The 23,425-nt window shown below is 53.2% G+C and overlaps 1 protein-coding gene across 1 annotated transcript in view; it reads right to left on the reverse strand.

The window, feature by feature from the left end:
- Positions 1-13,538: 13,538 nt before the first annotated feature.
- TXNRD2 (thioredoxin reductase 2) overlaps positions 13,539-23,425 on the reverse strand; it is a 94,843-nt gene continuing 84,956 nt past the window's right edge. The window contains exons 15-18 of the mRNA XM_074206501.1: positions 20,934-21,005; positions 19,197-19,294; positions 16,116-16,412; positions 13,539-14,267 (exon numbers count right to left, since the gene is read on the reverse strand). Of these exons, the coding sequence (XP_074062602.1) occupies positions 16,289-16,412; positions 19,197-19,294; positions 20,934-21,005 (294 nt within the window). The 3' untranslated portion in view covers positions 13,539-14,267; positions 16,116-16,288. The remainder of the gene's footprint in view (positions 14,268-16,115; positions 16,413-19,196; positions 19,295-20,933; positions 21,006-23,425) is intronic.

Here is a 23,425-nt window from a genome sequence, read left to right on the forward strand (position 1 = left end):
ACAAATGTCTCCTCCCTTGCAGCTCTGGGTCATGAAAAAGAAGTTCAAGCCTATTGAGATTCTTGGCCCAAACCCCACGTAGTGAAGCCACACATGGCCCTTCTGACAGACAGCATCATTAAGGGAGAGGCACTTGGGCCAACCGCTCTGGCCTTTTCTGGCAGCCAAGGCCCCGGTGAGCCCCAGGCAGAGAATCCCCGTGAAATCCAGAGCATTTGGGAGAGGTGGGGGGAGACAATTAAAACCAGGCTCCAGGCTCCTAAATCTGCGTGAAAGTGCCAACATCAGACGGGGCCCTTCCAGGTCTCGCCCAAGCCTCCACTGATGGGGGAAGCCACTGTGGAGACAATCCCTCATGTGTGGAGAGATGCCAGAGACCTCGGTCTCCATCCGTTCTCTCCTGCAGGATAAGAACCAGAAGGAGGCTCACTGACCACTCAGAACTACCTGTACCTGGAAAAGAATCCCTCCTACCCACAATTATCAAGTTGCCATGGAGCCCATATTCACCCCAAGTCTCTGGGGATCTGCTAGGCACTCACCAGACAAGGAAGAGAGTGATAGCAATGGGAAGCACCAGTCTCATCTCACTCACATGGGCTCAAGCAGTCTGGGAGAGCTCATGAAACAGTAATAACAATAGTCAACAATTGCGCCCATCTGTCCAACACTTAAGGTGGGCAAGGTGGATCCTACATGGGATTTCAATTGACTTTTCCTAAGTGCTTCTTGGGGCAGGGACTTCTGTGATTCCCATATACAGAGACTTGGGGAGAGGAGATGACTTACCCAGATCACACAGCAAGGAAGCGTCAGAAGGCCTGGCCTAAATGTGCCAACCTATCCATAGCATGAGACAGAGTGGGGGGGGGGAGCTAAAGGGGGAAACTTGAAGTTGGCTCTTCTATCTTGAATTCTTGAACTATTTCCCCTCTCTACTTCCCTCTCTTTGCTTCTTCCCAAGTGTTAGTCATGTGCTGTTAGGGGTCAGGGAGGAGCAGAAAGTAGGCAGAGTGGGCAACTGATCCTACAGAAAAATATCCACCAGGGAAACCACAGCTTTTGCTCCATCTGCCTGAGTCTCCCTATTAAACTGGGAGCACCTTGAGGGCAGAGACTGTCTCTTGTCTTTCTTTCTATCCCCAGCATAGCACACAGTAGGTGTTTAATTAATGATTATTTACTTGGCTTGAAGATCTCAAGAGCGGAGGAGGGAGTTCAGTGCACTTTGGGATTGATCTGGTTGGTGTGGAGGTCTATGTTGGCATCTCTTCTAATCTGGTTTCCTTGTACCTCCCTGCTATTGCTCCTTGTACTGTTTTCTGGGTCTGCTTCTAAGCCCTGATGCTTCTCCAACATGGCAGACTGGGAGGACATCCACCATGTCCCCCCAAGATCTCTTCCCCCAGGCTAAACCATTGCCATCTCCTTTGACAATCTTGAGACAGCTTCACCTCAAGTCTCTACCTCTGCTCACATCCTCTAATATGCTGGCTTATCAATGTCCTTCCTAAAATCTGATAGTCAGAACTGAAGACAGGATTCTAGATGGAGTCTGGTCAGGACAGAGGAGAGTGGGACTATGACCTTCCTCGCCTTGGACACTGGGCTTCTCTGAATACTCCCTAAAAGCCCATCAGCTCTTTGGGTAACCACATCACACTGTTGACTCATATGGATCTAGGAGTCCACTGAGATTCCCAGATCTTTTTCAGGTGAGCAGCTGTCTTGCTCATCTACCTTGTATTTGGAAAGACGATTGTCCCCCCCAAAGTTAAGCTGAAGGCTGCATTTACTCCTATTTCATGTCTTCTTAAATTCTGCTCAATGTTCTGGGCTGTCAGTACTGACAGTCTGACTCCAGGATATTAGCCATTTCTTCCCACCTCCAGCCATTGATTGAAGTGTTTCCCAACTCAGGGCCAAGGACAGATCCTGGGCACTCCACTGGAGACCTCCAAGTTGACACTTTAACTATTCATGGTTCCTTCTTTTGAGATTCCATTGGACCCATTTCGAGTTCACTTAACTGCACCACCTTATGCTTGGCTCCGTCTTGTCCACAAAACTGGGAGGAGAGACTTTGGCTCATGCCTTGCTCAGATCTAGATGACTGTCTACACTGGATTCTACAGCCTTCCCTTGACATGGCCAGACCCTGAGTCACCTCTGGAATTTGTGCAGCTATAATACCTATGGGGAGGCTAGTGATTTGGGGGTGAAGGGGAATTGCAGCACTCCCAAATTTTATAGAGAATGGAACTCAACGGTACCCCCCCTCCACCAAAGTCTCAGGATTCCTACCTAAATGGTATTAAAAGACTCTAGTCTTTCTCCTGGTCTCCTGAATCCCTGTCTAGTACTCCATTCACTAGATGGGAAGCTCACTACCTCCCAGGACAGCCCACATAAGGCATCCTCACTCCAGGATCATCTGAGGTCATTACAGGGACCATATTTTTATATTACCAAGAGAAAGAGGGCAGGAGAGGTGATGTCCCAAATGGGCAGGGTAGGGATGGAGGAAGGAGGTGGTGTCCAGGGACAGTGATTCCAGCAGGATCTTGGGTAATCCTGCAGCTGCTCTCTCAGCAATCAAAGATGCCAAAGAATGTTGCCTCTCTCCTGGCCAAAGCACGCCCTGAGAGAGGACTTTACCTTTCTGGGCCTTTCCCCTCAACACACTCAGAACATAAATCCATGGATGGAGACTGGGGAAGGGAGCCCAGGAAGATCTGGGGAACAGGAAGATGGATAAAAGTTGGGTGCCAGGATAGTCAGATGGGGATGTGAGATCAGCTACAAAGGAGCATGGTGAGGACAGAGAACTCAATTTTTGGGCAGAGCCTTTGTCTGGCCTTTGGTGACCAACTCAGAGCACAGCCTGGAGGAGAGAAGGCCTAAATTTTGGAAGCTCAGTTTGACTCTCTGCAATCATGCTAGGCCTGAAGAACAGGGAGTGCCCTGAAGCTGCAGGGAAAGAAATCAGACCTGCCTCTCATCTCCCCTTCCCTCATCGCCTTTCTTTACTTTTCCTATTGGCTTTGTCTTCCAACTTGAGGAATGCTCTCTGAGATTCAAGAGTTCCAGTTCCAGAAGGTCATTAAACTGGAAGCTCCTTGAGAGCAGCGACTACCTTCTCCATTTTTGGTATCCCCAGTATTTAGCTCAGAGCTTTGTACATAGTAGGTGTTTAATAAATGACTGGTTGACTGATTGACAAGGGGAACATCCATGAGAAGGCTCTCCTTGGTTTATTATGATCCTAGGACTAGAGCTCAAAGGGTCCATCTACTCTAACTCCTTTATTTTACAGTTGAGGAAGCTGAAGTTCTAGGAGGTATTAAGGACCTCATTTTGCAGAGGAATAACTGAGGCCCAGAGGTGGTCATAAAGGTGGAAAGCTTCAGAAAGGGGACATAAATAACTCCAGGGCTAGTATTATTTCTCTTCCTGTTCTCCTTCCATGTTGTAGCAAGCACAGGATAGGGAAGAAAATGGGGACCCACATTTCCTGGGTTCATTCAGCTGGTGGTATCTGGGTGGGAAAAATCCCAGAGGGAATCAGTGCCTCAGTATTACTCCCATCTCGGACATCACTTGACCTTTTGATATTTTGATATGGACACAAGGACGAATTGTCTTTACTACATATATACATATGACATACACACTGTCATGCAAACACATATAACACACATGATCCTCTGGTTCACACATCGCACAAGAACGGGTGGTGCTTACCTTACTCTGCCTATATTGTAAATTCATGCACTCACTGCTCACACCATAAATATACATGTGAGCACCTATTCTTGGGCATTTTTGCCTAAACAAGGAATGCCCATCAATTGGGAATGTCTGAACAAGTCATGGTATATGAATATCATGGAGTATTATTGTTCTATAAGAAACCATCAATGGTCAGACTCTAGAGAAGCATGGAATGAATTCCATGAACTGATGCTGAGTGAAGGGAGCAGAACCAAGAGAACACTGTACACGTTAACAGCATTGTGAGTTGATCAACCTTGATGGGCGCAGTTCCTCTCAGTTCAGAGAGTTAGGACAACCCTAGGAGATTGGCTATGGATAAAGCTATCCCCATCCAGAGGAGAAAACAAAACAAAACAAAACAAAACCTGTACAGAATCCGAATGAACGCTATGTTCACTTTTTTTAAATTTCTCAGGATTTTCCTTCCTATCCTAAGGTTTTCTTTCTTTTCTGTTAGTCCTAATTCCTTATACAGAAAAATGCCTAATCTAAATACGTTAACCATGAATGTCTATGTACAATGTTAACTAGACTGCTTGCCACTGAGGGGAAGGGGAATGGGAAGGGAGGGTGGAAGGAAATTCCGTAACCTATAAATATGCATGTGGGTAAATGGTGAAAAACTTTCAGAACATGTAATTGGAAAAATAAAATACCAATTGGAACAAGGGAGGTAGACAAACACCACTTATGTAGACACGGCAATTAGAGACACACACTCTGCCCCGGGTTTATCCCCATTTCTTACAAAAGACATTGCCTTCCTTTGACCTCCTACTCTGTGGGCCTTTGTTGGACCAAGGAAAGCCACTCCCTTCCCCTGCCCCAGTCTGAATGACTACTGGTAGGGGCTTGGGGAGAAGGGGCTCTGACAGCCCCTGTTCTAAGGCCCCTCCCAGGCTTGGCATTCCTTGTTCTAAGGGGGAGAGATGATGAGTTCTATTTGGAATCTATTGAGCTGAAGATGTCTACCAGACATTGGCCCTCTTACTCTGAGTCTCCCTTTGCCATTTTCCCCTGCTGGTCCTGGATGAGGGCCCTGCCTTGGCTCAGACTTTCTTGTCTGTTGGCTCAGAGAGTCAGGACCAAGTGGTGATCTTGTCTCTGGGACAAATCTGACCCAGGACCAGCTGGAAAATGGGGGGAGCCCAGTGCCAGAGCAACTTCTGTCCTAGGCATTGGTCTCTTCAGTCAGGTTGATGATGGTCCTCCAGAGGGCTGGAAGGCCACCTCTTGGAGCAGGGAGAAGGGAAATTTGCTGTGTAGCTTTGGAGGGGGTGGCCCCCACCTCATTAATGCACTTTTCTCCCCCATATTTTGAAGTGTTTTTTTTTTTTTTTGCAAGGCAGTGGGGTTAAGTGGCTTGTCCAAGGCCACACGGCTAAGCAATTATTAAGTGTCTGAGGTTGGATTTGAACTCAGGTACTCCTGACTCCAGGGCCGGTGCTCTATCCACTGTGCCACCTAGCCACCCCCTCTCCCCCACATTTAACAGCCTTTCACTTATGAATTTCTTACCAAGAATGGAAAACTCAGCCAGAATATGAGGGAAGGAAGTAAGGGAGAAGAGAAGACCATGAGAAAGCTTTCCCCCACCCGAGAGAGAGAGAGAGAGAGAGAGAGAGAGAGAGAGAGAGAGAGAGAGAGAGAGAGATACACACACAGAAAAGGGAGAGACAGAGAGAGAAAGAGGAGGGTGAGGCATACTGAAGACTATTGTACACAGAAGAGATAAGGTTGATGGGTGGCAATTGGGAGTTGTCAAGAGACCGGAGGGGAGGCTCAGGGCTTCAAAGCCTCTGTCGGGGCACCGGTCTCCCCAAGGCCATGGGAGGCTCTCCCGGCCCAGCTGTGTGTCTGTCCTTGGCCACGCTTCACTGAGGCATGTGAGGAGAAGGGGGAGGATGGAGCTCAGATGGGGGCCCAAGCCTCCTTGGTCACTCTGACTCACTGAGTCCCTGAGGGGGCCCCTAGGGTGGGGGTCCCCTCCTCCCTGCCCCAGCTCCCTCATTAGCTGCCCTGTTTCTGTCCACCTTCTCTAAGGGAGAGCTGGGGCCTGTGGTGAGCATAAGACTAAGGAGAAAAGGGGTGGGAGCCATCAGCTGAGGAGCGGGGCAGGGGCAGCATCCTCAAAAAGAACTGTCCTGATGCTGCCTCTTATTCCCAGTGTGACCCAGGATGCATCCTGTCCTTTCTATGCCTCAGTTTCCTTATCTATAAAATGCTGGACTTGGACTAGCTCTTCCCCAAGATCCCTCCCAGTTCCCCATCCTCAGATCCTTGGGGACCCTTGGGGGAGACTTCAGGGTGAGGCAGTCATATCAGGGTGGAGGGGGAGCTCCTAGGGGATGGGGCAGTCCCGGGCAGTTGTGGCTCCCAGATTACTGGAGACAGAAGAGGCCACGCGACCAGCTCCATAATCAGAGGGTCACCAGGTAAGGGCCAGCCCTCTCTGGGCCTCACTGGCCTCATTTGATAAATGAGGGGACCGGCTGAGCCAGCTCTGACCCTTCCCATGCTAAGCCCTTTGTGGTTGGTCAGAATCTTCGAAAACAGAAGAAAGCTCAGGGATCCCGGCCCAGTTTACAGAAGGGGAAGCTGAGAGTCAAGGCAAGGCCAGCATCTCTTTCCTGTGTCCACACCGGGGTTTACATTTGTCTCCAGACTCCCATGTTATCGGGGGCCTCTCCCCAACACCCTCCCCAACCCCTAGGCAATTTCCCAAGGGTCCCCACAAACAGAACTGCTTGGAGGAAAATGGATGTGTCTACTTTTGTGGAGATCTTCCAAAGGCAACATGGACATGGGAGAACCACTAGGCTTGGCATCAACCCTTAAGACAAATATCACCTCATGCTCTTCGTTGTGGGACCTTGGGCAAGTCTCTTTCCCTTCCCCGGGCCTCAGTTTCCTCATCTGTAAATAAGGGAGGAGGCATGGAATTGTTAGTCCCTCAGGTCCCTCTGTCTTCCCTTGGGGTCTATGACTCCCTGGGCTAGCCTGGGAACCTCACCACAGCAGGGCCTCGTTTCTACCTTCTGAAGTCTCCCATAGGCCAGGTAGACAGCAGGTGGGCTCTGGTGTGTGTTGATGGCTTGTTGGTTCTGTGGGGAAAATGTATTAGGAGCTCCAAATAAATGATGAGAAACTCTGGAAACAACCACTCTGGAAAGTCTGTAGTGGGGGCTCCCTCGGAGGGGCTGCTCCAGAGACCCAAAGAGAGGGCTGGGGTAGGAGGGTGAAGGCAACAGGGCTTCCCCTGAGCCAGGGGAGGAACAAGGGCCTCAGAGGACTCAGTCATTTTATGGAGGGGAACTCTGAGGCCCAGAGCAGGAAAATGACTGGTCCTGGGTCACACAGATAGGAGGTGATCTGGAGGGATTCAAACTCACATCCTCTGACTTGTGACCTACTTGGGGAAGGGGACAGAGAGAGACAAAGACAGAGTCAGAGAGGAGAGACAGAGAGACAGAGATGGAAGGACAGAGATTGAGAGATAAAGAGACAAACCAAAAGAGAATGAAAGACAGAGAGACATACAGAGGGAGAGTAGATAGACAGACAGAGACAGAGACAGAGACAGAGACAGAGACAGAGCAGGGAAAAGCAGCCTGAAGAGGAATGAGAGCTGACTGCTTGCATGTGCTCTTTAAATGGAAGGTTTTGGAGGAGCCAAAGAGTGGTCTGGGGGAAGATGGTCCTTTGCTCATAGTCATAAACCTCCTGAATGTCTCTGGCAGGATTTGAACTCAGGTCTTCCTGACTCCAAGGACAATGCTTTCTCCTCTCCCCTGTGGCCTCCCCTCCCCCCATACTTACAGACAGACTGGGAGGAGGAAGAAGAAAGCATCCAATGTGACCCCAAGGTCTGGGAGCTTGGAGGTCGGCAGATGGAGGATTGAGGGGGTGCATAGGAAGGATTGAATCCCAAAGTGTGGGATAACGGGGGGCAGGAGGGGAGGTGCTTGGAGGAAAGGCCTGGGGTGGGGGAGAAGAATGCCAGATTATGAAGGGAGGCATCAAGGAGAAGGCAGCCAAGAGATGGGCCCATCATGGGTTCGGCCCTTGTACCCACAGGACAGGGGCCCCCGTGGAGGAAGCCACCGTTGCTGCCCCCATTTTAGATAGGGGAACACTGAGGCTCAGGAGCGAATGGCTCCGGGCCCCCGAGCCCCACGCCAAGTTCTGCCCTCCTCCCTCTAAACCTCATTGCACAATCTCTGAAAAATGCAATTATACCAGCTTACGGAGCAATCGGGGAGGTTAATTGTAGGTTAGCACATTCTGAGAGCCGTGGGGGGGGATTTTTCCACCCCACTGACAGACATGCAGGGACAAATGAAGGGTTTGATTGGATGGAGACAAGACTAGAAAACAACAGGACAGGGCGGCTTGTTTAGAGGGAAAGCCTAGAAAATGTCTCCGAGGCCCTTGCCCGCCATCCCAGGCCGGAGTGGGTCGACAACGTCCGTCTGGGGCAGAGCTACAAAGGCCACGGCCATCCAGGATCTGATGTTGGGCCCCGGCTGCCATCTCATCCTCCCTTCCAGAATAACTTCCTGCCCTTGGCTCCATAACTGTTGCAGAATTCATTGGGGAAACTGGTGGCAAATCCGTGGACCGCTGGGCCGGGCAACTGTTGTGTCCGGTCTGTGGATGGTGGTGACTGAGTGACTGTGGGTGGGTCATCACCCTGGAAGAGAATGAAGCTTTTCTTTTCTTCTGACTGAGGAATCCTGGAGGGGAATCTTCTCTTCTTTCCAATTGGTCAACAGACAAGATATCATATGCGTTCTGAGTGGGGAGGTGGGGAACCATGGGGTCAGAATGCTGCATACACTGTCAGGAGTGTTCATTGTGTCAGCCTGTCTTTCTTTTTCACGTGAGATGGTTCGGTGGTGGGGGTGATGATGGAAAAAGATTAGATTGTACAAAAACAGAGCTTTTCTAAAAATTTTAGAAAAATGTTTTTAACTTAAAACCAAGATAATACTCATTTATACATTCCTTTATTGATAAGGATAATGATGATCGCTGACATCAATATTGCACTCATCTGGTCCTTCCATAGCCCTGGATGCTTTTATTATCCTTACAGAAGAGAAAACCAAGGCAGACACAGCCTCAGGGACTTGACCAGGGTCACATGGTCAATGAGAATGAATTATTATTGATAACAGCGATTGATAATAACCTTTAAAGTTTGCAGAGCACTTCACAAATAGGATCTCATTTGTTCCTCACAAACCTGGGAGGTAGGAACTATGCCTCAAGGAAACTGAGGCAGACTGAGGTTCAGTGACTTGCTCAAGAGTCTGAGGCTGACTTTGAACCCAGGTCTTGAAACCACAGTCACCTTAAGTCCCCACACCTGCACTCATGCCCATGGCCATGGGTGTTTTTGAAAAAGCCTGGTGACCTTGCTGGTCTCTGCCCCCACTCTGTGGCTAAGGCAGGTGATTGGTGGACCCCCATGTGCAACTAAGTGGGGTATGAGAGCAAGGGGCCACGGGCCTTGGATTAAGCTCCCCCCCCCAAGTTGGGACCCTCAATCTTCCCCTCCAATACAAGGGGTTAGGTCTCTAGGTCTGATATGCAGTGAGGGTGGTGCCCATCAAGCAGCCCCAGGATCCACTGTCTGGGCCCCAAAACTCGGGGTCCATTCTTGGGGGCCGGCTTGGATGAGGTGTCTCCGTTCTGTGCCAGGGCTGCTGAAACCAAACCCTTTGGGTTGGCATCCCATTTTCCTCCATGATGCCAGCTCTGGCAGGCTGCAGACTCCTAGGCCAACCCTTGGCACCCAGGCAGGCACCTTGTCTAAACATGACCCCGTCGCCACCGCTTCTCCTTCCCCCGCAGGGGGAATCCACTTTTCCCATCAGATTTCTGGCTGATGCAACCAGGAATTGGAAGGAAGCCTCCTGGACGGTGCCACCGGTCTCCCAGGGATGAGGTGGTGGTGTCAGCTGTTCCGGAGGCCGGGAGCAGCCTTGGGGAGGCTCAGCACAGTTCCTCACATATAATTAACACATACAATGGAAGCCTTTTGTTCATCAGGCTGAAGGGAAGGGAGAAGAGGGGACTCAGCAAGCGCACCCAAGGTCAGAGAGGAAGGCGAGGGCAGCACTTGCCAAGGCAGGAGGTCCAAGGGGCACCTGGGTGGGACTCACAGGGGCATGCTCTGCCACAAGGAAACCTGCAATGGAAAGGGAAGGCAGGCAGGCAGGGAGCAAGGGCACCTTGGGGGGACTGAGGAGACAGATATGTTCACAAGGTGGGCTATGATCTGGCCAGCGAAGAGGTCATCTGAATGGGCGAGCCCACAGAGCACTGACTGCACATCTTGCCCCACTTCTGTCTCGGGTGTTGGCGCTGGCTCTTTGTCAAGACCAGATCACCAGGGAGGTGATGCCATGACAAGCACGTGAACCAGACTGGAGTGGGGGGCTGGGCTAAGTCCCCACCCCTACTTTCTCCTCCAGAGCCATCAGGATCCAGTGGCCAGATATGGATCAGGATGACTGGAGAGGGCCCTGGATGCGAGGCGGTCAGGGCGAGGTGACTTGCCCAAGGTCTGAGGCTGGATTTGAACTCAGGGTTGGCATTCTATTTTTTTTTCTTCCTATTAAGGGTCCTATTAAGGGTCATCTCTAAGATTGATTCCCTTGAGGGCAGCTAGGTGGTGCAGTGGATAGAGCTTCAGCCCAGGAGTCAGGAGGACCTGAGTTCAAATCCAACCTCAGACACTTAATAATTAGCTGTGTGACCTTGGGCAAGTCACTTAACCCTTGCAAAAACAAAGACAAGGGGGCATCTAGGTGGTGCAGTGAATAAAGCACCAGCCCTGAAGTCAGGAGTACCTGGGCTCAAACCCAGCCTCAGACACTTAATAATGACCTAGCTGTGTGGCCTTGGGCAAGCCACTTAACCCCATTTGCCTTGCAAAAACCTAAAAAAACAAATAAAAAAAAAGAAGACAAAAAAAAAAGATTCTTATGAGCTCATGATGTCCCACAATTTGTAATTCTAAAATAATTGATAAATGCTTGGAAAAGGTCCCATTTCTAAGACTTTGATGTTCACCTTCTCCAGTCTGTGTCACCTTGTCTTACCTGTGGCTCATGCTTAGCTGTAGAAGGCCTAAATCCATGGAAGGTGGAGAGCACATTGAAGTTGGTCTCAGAAGAAGTGGGTTCTAACCACTAACTAGCTGGGTGACCTTGGCCAAGTCATATGAATTGGTTTCCTTGCTTATGGAAAGGGGATAGAACTACTTGCCCAATGGACCTCATGATGGGACAGCCCCCCACCAAAGGTAAAAGAATAGAGAAATGTGAGCTCGTAAAATGGAACCCACTTTGTGAGGTCAGATCTGGTATATCTGGGAGTCCCAAAGTCTATAGTGGTGCCTTAAACTTCTGGAGGGTCCTCTGCGTGGGATACACCTATGGACAGATAAGCTCTCACGGACACACAGATATTCTCAGATACATAGACATATGTATGATGGAAATATAAACATACATGCATATACCTTTTGGGGGAGGGAGGGGTGGTCTAACCCCCAACAAACTGCAGCACAAGATGACCGGGGCCTCGTGGGTGGCTGGAGTCACTGGCAAGCCGGCCACTGGGCTGACAGAAAAGGCCAGTGTGTGGCCCGCGCCATTCCCCTCGCCCGAACAAAGTCTGGCTTGTGCAGTTTGAGAAATTTCCTCAAGAATCAATCCAACAATAGATTTATGAAGCCCTATAGTCCCACCCACTACATCACCAAAGGGACCCGGGGATGCAGCCAGGGGCACCTGACCCTATCCTGGCAGAAACTGCCCCCACCAGCGGCATGGGGAGAGACAAGGGGAGCACGGGGGGAATGAAAAAAAGGTAAAAGAGAGTCCCTGCCCGCAAGGTGCTTACCTATCTGGCCTCAGGATGGCGGATGATGCATCTGAGAGAATTTGGGCTGAGACACCCACCTCTCCTTGTACACCTGTCTGGACCTTGTACTATGGTGGGAAGAGTCAAAGAACCCAGGTTCAAATCACATCTCTTTTTTTTTCTTTTTTTGGTACTTGTATGACAATGGAGTTAAGTGACTTGCCCAAGGTCACTCAGCTAAGTTAGTATTAAGGCAGCATTTGAACGCAGGTCTTGTCTCCAGGGCTGGTGTTCTGCCATCTCTGCCTTTTGTTACCCATGTGACTGTGGGCAAATCGAGTCCTCTCCCAGGGCCTCAGTTTCCTCATCTGTAATATGTAGGATGGGCTCAATGGTCCCCAAAGTCCTTTCCAGTCCTGGACGGTCTGTTGGATGGTTCAGGGGGAGCCAGACCCCAGAAGCGTGAAGACCCCAGGGAGCCCCAGCCTCGACGTCCTGTCTGCTCAGAAGTGAGCAGCATCCAGAGAGACCGGAGGGTTCAATAGAAGCTGTCCCCTGCGCCTCCCTTGTCCCTCCCCACACCCGCTGGTGGTAGTTTCTGCTGGGGCAGGGCCGGGTCCCCTCTGGGGCCCGGCCAGACTTTTCCCTCCAAGGCCATGAAAAGCTGGGGGCTTCGCCCACTGGGCCGGGCCTGCTGGCATTGCCGGGGAGGGGGCTCCTGGGCGCGGGCCTTCTCTCCCTCCCCAGCCCCCCGGCAGCCGGCACGTTTTGAGCCGTGTGGTAAACGAGACACGATAATCTCCTTCTCTGACTTGTGAGAGGAGGACGGCGGGCCCAGCGCCCCGTCAGTTTGGCATCTTAATTGGAGAGCCGGCCCGCCTGGGAGTTCACTACCTACGGCTTTTATATTGACGCGTCTTAAGGGTTTCATGAGACCCATTAGGGAGAGAAGACTCTCCTTTGTTCGCCGACAAGTAGGGTCCCATCCGCGGCCGGGGAGCCCGGCTGCCTAAGTGCTGTGTTCTTTGGGCCCCGCCGGCCCCGCTGCCAGGGCGAGCTGCCTGGCGGCCCCGACAACAAGCCGCTGAAGGGAGGATTTCGCGCGGCCCATCAACCCTCAATGCGAAGGATTAGCGAGGAGAATAGCTTGACAAGGTTGACTCGGGCTCACAATGGAGGTCTAATGAGCTACCTGACGTGGAGCCGAGAGAACACTCCAACACTCATACCAATTAAAATAATTACACCAAATCTTTGGCTGCTACTTTGGAACAAAGCCTGTGGTTTTGCCTTTTTCCCCCCCTTTTTCTCCCACCTCCCCCTTCCCGGGCCTGACTCCATCCGGAGCAGAGAGGAGCCTTCCTGCTCGGCCGGGGGAGGTCCGCAGGGGTAGGGGGGCACCTGGGCTGGGAGGCCGAGGCAGGCCCCAGGGAGGCGGGACGGGCAGGCCCGGGAGGGCAGGGCCATCCCCGGGGCTGACTCACCACCAGCGTTTCACGTAGTGCCCGCTGCCTGGGGTGGCTGGCTTGGTGATGACTCTCATCTCTGGGTGCTCAAAAAATGCCTGGAGGGTCACTTTGACTGGTACCCAAGGCCTGGGACCAGAGCACATGGGCACGCAGGGTCAGACGCTGTCCTCCGGGCAGAGGCCTTGTGCACCCACCTGGCCAAAGGCCCACACTCTGCACTACCCACAATCAAGTCAGGTTTCTGAGAAGCCCCCTTGTTGGGGGACAGTCAGTGTGTGGGATCTGTGCAGAGGGCAGGGCCCTTCCCCTCTCCTAGAGGCCTGAGCCCCCAGGCCAGGCTAATTCCCCCTCCTGATCTGTGGATCTTGAGTAGTTCAGAAGCAGCCACGGAGGAGAATTAAACATCTTTATTTATCAGCTAATTGAGATTCTCCCCCCCCCCCCCAACTAAAAAATGCCAAAGGAGCTCAGACTTGCACGGCCCACCAGGTGGGTTTCTGCCCAAGTCGTCATGATCTGGCATTCAGACACACAGACACACAGACAGACAGACACACACAAACACACACACGCAGGCGCACGGGGGACCTGGGCCTGCCACGTCCATGTGAAGGCAGGCAGTTCCCCAGCTAAGGGCCATCCCTGGAGGAGCACACAGCTATCTGTCAGGAAAGCAGCAGAGGGACGAGGGGCTGAGGGGATAGCGGGGATGAAGGGGGCAAGGGGGAAAAGGGGATGAGGGGGACGAGGACAAGGACAAGGGGTCCTGGCTTTTTTCCTTTGCTCAGAGAAAACATCTCTGTTTAAACAAGCACTAAATCCGGTCGGTGGCGGGCAGGAGTGGCTCATGACCATCACTAAGGAGAAGACAAATCCGTCGAGGCCCTGGTGACAAGCGGATCCCCGGTAGGCCCTCCTCAACGAGCCGCATGGCAAGCCTGCCCATGAGGGCAAGAGCAGAGCCGGGGGGTTCCCGGGAGGGCTGGGGGCCCAGAAGGAGGAGGCGGCCCGCCGTCCACACCGAACGCTGGCTGCCACGGCCGACGTCGCTGCCGCTGTAACAAAGGTCCCACTTCCGTTCCCACCGCCATCACGGACACAGGTAGGCCGGGTAACGGGGGACGTTTCAGGGTTGGAAAAACACTGTAAAAGAATACAAATTTTATTTTCAGTCTGGCTTTTTTTTTCCCAAGGCCCTCGTGCTCCGCTTCATATTCTGATGGTGTTTCCTCAGGATGTCCTCTGTTTTTCTGTATCAAAGGCGATATGGGCGCTGGGCCGGTGGGAAAGGGAGTGGACGGGACCCCTTTCCCGAGCGTCTCTCGCAGGACGCAGCGGCAGACAGGCAACATTCCAGGCAGCCTCGGGGTCTTTCCGAACACCATCCCCTGCGTTGGCAAGAGGCTCTGTTGACAGCATCTGAGGGCGGAATCTTATCTACCAGATGCTGGGACGCACACCCCAGAGCCTGCGTTTCCTGAGGAATTCTGTTCTTGCCTAAAGGCACCACGGCTCACACGCCTCCCAGTGACAGGCCTCCACTCTGGGAGCGGCTGGGAAGGAGGGGGATGGGGATGGGGAGAGGGAGGGGGATAAGGAAGAAGAGAATGAGGAAGAGGAGGAGAAGGGGAGGAGGAAGAGGAAGAGGAGAGGAGAGGGAGGGGAGGAAGAGAAGAGGAGGGAGTGGAAGAGGATGAGGAAGAGGAGAAGGAAAAGGAAGAGGGGAGGAGGGAGAAAAAAAGGAGGAAGGGGAGAAAGAAGAAGGAAGGAGGGGGAGGAAAGAGAGAGGAGGAGGAAGAGAGGAAGTAGAGGAAGAAAAGGAGAGGCTGAACTCTAACCAAAAATTCATACTACATAAAAGAAAAAAGGTGCCTGGGGATCTCTGAGCCATTTCCCCCATAATCTCTGTCCTGTGTGGGTCTCCAAAGTCGCAGGCTGGCGAGGGAGATAGCCAGCTGGTGACTAGAACCCAGAGAAAAGCAGTGACCCCACAGGGAGGTAGCGCTTGGGGAAGGCCTTGGGAATCCCAGTTCTAGACCCTTGGTTGAAGAACCAACCTAGGTCCCTTAAAGAGAATGATTCCTGGGTGGCTCAGTCTATCTCTGAGCAAGTTCTGGGCTAGGTCCTGGGGCACCATCCAGTCATCGGGGCCTCGGGGACCCCTGGTCCAAGCCCCATTTTGTGCTAGTGGAGACACCCAGGCAGAGGCCTGGCCCTGGGCCCTGGCTCTTTTTCCTCTTCCCCAACAGTGAATTCTGTTAAGATACAAAGGGCTGGGCTACCTGGGCCCCCAAGTTCTCCCATCTGGAGCAGACACGGCTGGTCTGTTAACCGAGAAGGGAAGCCTGGGGGGGGTCCCTCCGGTCTGGGCTCTTTCCTGGCTGGGGCCGGGCGCTCACTTCGGGCCTCCCTGCCCTGGCTGGGCTACCAGTGAGGCAGCATCTCCCCCTCCTGGACAGCCTGGAGACTAGCGCCCGCACTGGAATGGGCCCCTTTCAATGAGAATCCCCCTAATTCTAAACGCTGTGAGATGGAAACGTCTCTTTATAGAACAGTAAGCTAAGGGAGTCTCCGGTGGCCAAGGCCTGGACACAGAGCTCGGTCAGGGTGTCTGGGGTCTGCCCAAGTCCACTCAGCACCAGGGTTCAGTTCAGCAAGGGATGCTCCTTGGCCGTGGCAGCTTGTGAAGACCCCTGATCAGGCAGGGATACTCTGGGACGAGGGGGGTCCAGCTCAGTGGCTTGGGGGGCACTCCTTGAATAGAGCCCACATTTGTGACCACGTGCTGCAAGTCTCTTGGGAGGGTGTGACCCAGTAGCTTGGGTCAGGATGTGGGCAATGCCTAGGAAGCCTCTATGCTCCCTGGGGGGGCACCAGCGACAAATACCTGTACCTCCCATACCCCCCGATCTTTGCTGGGTGACTCGGCCACCTGGCCAAGGTTCCCCCCCTGCCCTCACCAGGGCTCCTACCCATCCATGTGGCACTGACCTCTTGGCAGCAGACTCCACAGGCCCATCTGGGCACAGATTCCGGGGTGGGGGCATGATGGTCCAAAGGAAATTGCAGGAGCTGAAATGGGAGGACTAAGAGGCTCAGAGACAGAGGAAGTGGACAGGAGAGCTGCCGGTGCTCCTGGCTCGTCCAGGGATGGGCGCTTAACCTCAGCAGCTCGTGACGGTTGCTGGCAGGCCCGAGCGCTTGGTGATCCACAGCTTGTTCACCTCCTCAGCACTGGTCGGGTGAATGCCAAGCGTCTTCTTCATCTGCGAATAGGTGGCCCCGCATCTAGAGAGACAGAGCGAGGTCAGGAAGTGGCAAGGTCAGAGTCCTGGGGTGACGGACTGGCAACCACATGGGGGTGCCCGGGGGAACACCCTTGGCCTAGGGCTGCCAGGAATGACCATCCTGGGATTTCTGAGGGAAGGGAGGTAAAAGGGCATGAGTGATTTTGGTTCCTTCCTCATATAACTTCATGTTTCCCAAAAGGGTTGGCCCAATCCGGCCTCACCTCAGCCCCTCCAATACCCCCAGTCAATCTGAAGAGTTTGAGGTGAAGCCCGGGGGAGTTTAACTTCCTTTTCACAAAGGGATCTCACAGCCACGGAGGCCGATCCTGTCTAGCATCTAAAGCTCTCTGAGAGGGCAGGTGCCAGCTCCTGTGGCAGTCCTGTCCACACTGGGAGAGCCCTCAGGGCCAGGACCCTCCTCCTCACTTCACTGCCCCAGATGGACCACCCATTCCTGCCCATCTTGGGACTGCTATCCCCTCTCAGCTCCCCCTGTCCCTCCAGCCCAGCCTCCCTTTGCACTTGTTCTTCCCCTTCCTTGTCTACCAAGCCTATATCTGTGTCTCTGCCATCCTCCCCAGAACTCTTGGTCCTCCACAAGGAACCCTACAAATACATGGCTTTGGAATCATGTCTCTGGTCCTCCCCACCCCAACCAGGCCTAGCCTGGCCACCCTCCTCTGGACACTGACCAGCTCCTTAGACCACGTGTCCAGAACCACCACTGAGCTGCTGCACACTTGCAAGGATAGTCTCAGGTCACCCTGCTGGACCCCAGGCATCAGAACAGCAGCCTCGCCTGCCTGGGAGCAGTGACTGGGTGGCCTTACTGAGCCGTGGCCTGCACCCTGGCGTTTATCTTGAGGATTCTGTCTTGTTGGACTTGGGCCAGGGTTTGGGCCTGTCTGGACCTCAGTGAGTGACTGTCCTCTCCTCCAGGGGGCTGGGAGTCTTTTAGGGCCGCAGGCAGGGCCAGCTCACGGTCAAGGTTTGTTAACTGGCTGACCGACTGCTCTGTTCTCCCTGCCTTTTTCTAAGCCACTTATGTGAGCAGGAGCCCTGAAGAAGCTGAGAGAGCGGGGACAGACCCCTGATTAGTAAGGAGACTCTTTGGAAACAAAATTCATTCATTTCCCATAATTCGGACAAAGCTGCCCTAACCTAGGGCTCATTAATCAGGTCTTAAAGAACTGAGGGGCAGGGGCCTAAGCGTAAAACTGGACTTTCTCTTCTCCTAGCTCATATCTCCTCCCTCTCCTTCCCTTTGGGAGGCAGAGCTCCCCCAACCCATCAGCCCAGAAACTCGGACCCGTCCTGCCATTCCAGCCTCAGCCGCTTGGCTCCTGGCTCTTGGGGGCTGCTGAAAGCCCCCCCAAAGAAGGGGGATCTGCCAGCATCAGCCTCCCCTGAGCGCCCACCTTCACACACGGCCTCTCTCCCAGAGTTCTTCCAGGGAAGAGGCCCAGAAACGGCTGGGCTGGGGGCCACTAGTTGCCCGAGCTCCTCAGCAGCTCCTTTAGCAAACCTATGCTGACCAGCCCAGCACACGTGGGGGACAGGCAAGCTTTCCCCTTTCCCCGACTTCCTTCCCATGGTTATTTTGGACACAACTTCAAAACGATGACATCGTACAAAATACCCTTCTAGAATCTGTACCCCTGGCAATTAATGGTCTACAAACACATGTCGAAAATATGTGATCTCAAGGTCCACTTCAATCCAATGTTCTGGAGCAAGGCCCCCTCCCCCACCACGGTTGGGCCTCCTCCTCTAATCCCGTTTCTGCTTCTCATTTACTCCAGTCACTCAAGGAGTCAAAACCCAACAATGGCCAGAGTGAACCAGTGCGAACACGTGTGAGGGCGCTGGTGCCCACCAACAATGCCCAGGATTTGATGGGATACCACCCCACAGATGGGATGGGCTCAAGGAAGGCAAGGGTGCAGAACGATGGGTCTGGCCAGTCCCGTGGCCTTCCCTTGCCCCAACAGTGCAGATGCTTCCTGGGGCAGCACCAGGGCTGGGGGGCCCTGGCACCAATGAGGCATGGCCCGACCACACCTGCTCCATCTGGGCTCGCTTGGGTGACTCGGATGGGGACAGGCAGCCAGAGTTGGGGATTTCTACCCGGCCAGAAAAGCTGCCCACCGGGAGCAGGGAGGTGGTAGAGGAAACCCCACTCTCCAGCTCTCCGCAGCATGATGGGTCTAGAGATAACTGGAGGAGGATCCCCCCTCTTCACCTTGATCCTAGGCTGCAGAAGAGGAAGAGTAAATATTACTCTCTGCCCAGTAGAAAAGAGAAATGGGGCCCCTGGGGAGGGAGAGTCTGCCCAAAGGGAGCCCAGGCCCAGCATGCTCAAGAGGCGTGCCATCCCTGGCTGGGGGAGGCTGGCTTAGGATGCCCGGTGTTCAGTAGCCACAATTCTCCCTGCCTGAAGCCAGGTTTGCTGACAATGCCTCGGAAGGCCTGAGGGGAAGACGTGTCTCTTCTGGGGCCTCCCAAGGCAGCTACAGAGCGTGGGGGGCACTCGAAAGGATCTTTTGGGAGGTTGAATAGCACTTGGCTGAAGAAGAAAGCTGGGAGCTTCGCAAACTAAACCTGTGGCATCCTAATAAAGACTTGAAGTATTTTTGCTGAAAATACATCTAATACTACATAAAAGCAACATAAAACCCGGGGTCTTTTCAACTGTAGTGTTGCCAAAATGAAGCAGCTCGGCCCTGGAATGGAAGAAGTTGGGGGAGGACTTTGGAAACTCAAGACATTCTTTGGGACTTACTTGATCCCAAGAGCAAACCCTTGAATAACTTCCCCTGCGTTGGGGCCGATGAAATGAAGGCCGAGGATCTTCTGGTCTCTCTCCCGCAAGCACACCATCTGAAAACAATAGACCCCCAGTGAGACCGGCCGGGCAGCTGCCTCCTGGGAGAGGGCACCGCTGCCCGCCACCCACTGATGGGTTTGTCCTCCCACGCTTCCGGGCCTTGGGGAGCCCAGCTCGGCTCAAGGGTGAATGGGGATGGTGCCTCGGCCACACAGGGTTAGAAGGAAGCTGGGGTGGGGGCTGGGGGTGCTGGCAGACCCCGGCTGGGACATGGAGAGCTCTCTTCTTCCATCTGATGGAGGGCAGGCCATGGGAAGGCCCAGGCTAAGCTGGGAGAAATCCCCTTCCTGATCATTTTACAGCTATGTCATTGTGGGCTCGGCTCTCCCAGAACCCAAACCCTGCCCCTGCTCCCGACCATCGCCCAGAGCTGCCAGTGACACAGAAGGATTGGAGCAAGCAGTAGGAGGCCTCTCTTCAAATCTAGAATGAACACAAACTCCCAAATCCTTCCTGAGGAATTATCGGTGACATATGGATAGAGCACCGGCTCTGGAGTCAGGAGGATGAGTTCAAATTCAGTCTCAGACACTTAATCATGACCTAGCTGTGTGGCCTTGGGCTAGTCACTTAACCACATTGCCTTGCAAAAAAAAAAAAAAAGAATTATGGGTGACACAGCTAGCTTGGATCGCCTCAGAGAAGAGTGCCTCTAGGGTTCCCTCTATGGTGGTCCCAGGTTCTAGATCTGGAAAGGTCAGGCTTGGGAGACTAGCCCATCAGATGGTCTCATCTTACAGATGAAGACCCTGAGGTCCTCATCTAGGTGGTTAGAAATCTCACAGTCACCTGTGCAGCCAGCCCCATGGCCCTTTTAAGCTGGTCCTCAGGGGACCAGGGCATTTGCCAAGGGGCAGCCTGACCTTGCAGTCTGGATAACATCCCAGACCCTGAGTTCGAGGCCTGACCTTAAAATCTTCTGACTGTCACTCTTTCCCTGTGATGCCTCAGGTTCCAGGCCTGTCTTTTACTGGGACTATCTGCTCCTCTGAGCAAGGCCACATAGAGTTCTTCAAGATGAGTTCCCAATCCATGAAGCATGAGGGGTAGAGTGTGAGGGGCAAGTTCTCCGGTTTAGGCTCCTGCTAAGGGTGGCCCCAGGCTACCCTGATCTCAAGGTCAAGATTAGGGACACTCTGAGAAAATCCAGTCTGTTCTCTCAAAATCCCAAGGGCTGAGTCTGGAACCTGGGCATCCCAGAGGAGATCTCAGCCAATGGTGAAGCCCAAGTGGAGCCACTAGGAGACTGCACTCCACTCCCTACAGCCTGTGAACGACACCAGCCAGGGACTAGCCAGAGTTAAAGAGGGATTCTTTGTGCAGTCACACACAAAGGGACACAAAGCCCCATGGCTTCCCTCAAGGAGATGCCAGTAGACCATGGAGGGTCCTGTTGCAGGGGCACTGGGTTGGCACCAGTCATCTTGCACACAGTAGGGGTTAACAGAATAGCCAGGCTGGGAGCAATGTGGCGAGATGGTTAGTATGCTGGCTCAGGCTTGGCGGGTGACCCTGGGTAAGTCGCTGCCACTCCAGCCACCACAGAGGACCCCACCACCACCCCTGGCAGGACCACCAGTCAAGTTCTCCATAGACATGCACTAGGTGATTAGTCACACTGAAGAGACTCACTTTGATGTAACACTGGGAGGAGTCTCTTCCAGACACAGTAAACTCCAGAGGCTTATAATAAGCATGATAAACCTGGGAAAAAAGAAGCTATGGTCAGAGAACATCCCAAGGGCGGCCTCCACCCTTGTGACCATTTACAAGTGCCACTAGAGCTGCCTGGTCTGGTCCAGATGGGAGGTCTGGTCAACCCGAGGCCATCTTAGGGTTAGATGGAGACCAAGGGCCACCTCTAATGGCTCAGAGGGGGCATGAAGGGGGGCACCCTAGGCCTCGATCTGCAAGGCATCACGATGGTCATCCAGCACCCATCCAGAACCTTCCAAGGCAGGGGAGCTCACTCCCTGTCAAGGTAGCCAACTCCGCTTGTCTCTATGAAGGCATTTGTCCTTCCATCGAGCCTGAATTGGCCACATCGTGCTACGGCTCCTAGTTCTGGGCCCCGGTGGAACAGACCTAATGGCTCTTCCAAGTGACCACCCTTCACATACTTCCCCAAGCTTTCTCTTCTTTGGACTCAACCTCCTTTATTTCTTTGTGGAGTTCTATTCTCCATCCTGGCCACCTCTTAATCTCTCCCAACTTATCACCCAGCAATGAACCTCACACTCTGGATGGGCTCCACACATCTCGTAAGGCAGCCTTAGATTCTGGTCATACTTGGAATCCTCAATGTCTACGCTGATGTCCATTTCCATGCCGGCCCCACATAGAGGAAGAGATGATCATGCCTTTGGCTTTGCCACTTCCCTGGTGCTAAATGCTCTGATCCCTTCCAGCGTCCTTTGTCCTGCTCCCCATCACCTCTGTCCCGCCACTCTTCCTGGCTCTGTTCATCTCTGTTCTGGCCCCACTTTCTTTCTTTCACAGACATGACCCTATAGCTGACCGACTGAACCACAGCCTGCCCTCTAATAATGGGATGTATCTGAAGTGCCTAAAGCCCATTTGCCTAGAGATTTCCAAAATGGCAGGTGGGCTCAGGAGAGGCCGGAGCTGGCTATGGCGCCAGGGAGGAGAGGGACATGAAGGGCAGAGTCACCTGCACAGCAATGACAGTTAACCTTATGGGAGCCGACCAGATTAACAAGGGCAAGTAGAGAGTGGAGAAGGGGGGCCGGGACAGAGCCTCCAAGAAAATCCAGAGTCTGAGGGTGGGACGTGGGAGACAATTAGCCAAAAGATACTGCCAAGAAGAGTGAGGATTGAACTATCTGGCTCCAACCTAATTTCCCCCAGTATAATTACATCTTCACCTCGCAGTCAAGAGTCCAGACTGGCCTTCTTCCATGCCTTCACACTGCCCTCAGACCCTCCAGAGCTCAGCATGCACCCCACCTCACTCACGGGCATCTGCAGGCAGTTTGTACTTTTTCTGTCTTATGTTTGGACTTCTATGTCTTGCCCAAGAGGCTGCAAGCTCCTGGAGGGCAGGGGTGTTTGCTTTGGTCTTCTGGCTCCAGCACCCTGGACAGCACCTGACCCACAAGAGGGGTCTCAGCAATGGATGAAGCTCATCTACCAAGCAAGAGGCAGGTGAGGAAGGTGAGGCAGGTGAGGTAAGCTGGCCCCCAACAGCTGGCCCTTTGAGGAGTCAAACAGATGTTCTCCTGAGATGATCTGAAATGGATAAACTAGGCTAGCAAGGGTAGGGAGATGAGCACCTCTGCCAGACTTTTGGAAAAGGCCCACGTCCAGCAAGGTGACCTAGTAATGGCAGCTCAGCAGCTACAGGGCCTGGCCTTTGCATTTCTTTACCATTGCATCAGAGAGTTCAACCCCCAGGCTTTGGAGACACAGAGTGAGCCAGGCCTTGCCTTTCAGGAAGGACATTCTGAGTAGGGGCAAAGCTCCAAAGCAACCTTGGTGGGGGGAGGGCCAGAAAGGGGTTCCTAGAAAGAGACAGAAGCAGCATTTGGACCGAGGAAGACGAGCAGGACAAAGGTGTGGAGGCTGGAGATGGATGTTACATGGGAGGGGCAGCAATACTGGGACTGCTGGCAAGAAGAGGGGACAGAGAGAAGATTGAGAAAGCTGAGAAGAGGGGACGGGGCCGAGGCAGAGAGTAGGGGGGGACTGGAGGCCAGTGAGGAGCTAGTGGTGAGAAGGGCCTGAGCCAGAAGGTGTCCAAGACTGGACACATCTCCGTCTGCCTCATCCGCATCTCCTTGGTGCTTCCCATCGCCAGCATATGCCCTCCCAGACTCTACCAAGTCAATCGATGCCTGCCTGAGAATCATCGCTGCCCCAAAAGGGCCAGAAGCCTATTAGGGACAGAGAAAATCTGCTAAACACTGAGTAACAGACAAGTGACAGTTGGATGGGGTGCAGGCCTGGACATTGGGAGGGAGATTCAGGTTCAAATCCAGTCTCAGACACTTCTGAGCTGGGTGACCTGGGCAAGTCACTCAACCACTGCCTGCCTCAGTTTCTTCAACTGAAAAATGGGGAAAATAACAGCACCTCTTTTACCAGCTTGTTGTGAGGATCAAATC

The sequence above is a fragment of the Macrotis lagotis genome, chromosome X (assembly GCF_037893015.1).
Source record: "Macrotis lagotis isolate mMagLag1 chromosome X, bilby.v1.9.chrom.fasta, whole genome shotgun sequence".
Classification (NCBI taxonomy): domain Eukaryota; kingdom Metazoa; phylum Chordata; class Mammalia; order Peramelemorphia; family Peramelidae; genus Macrotis; species Macrotis lagotis.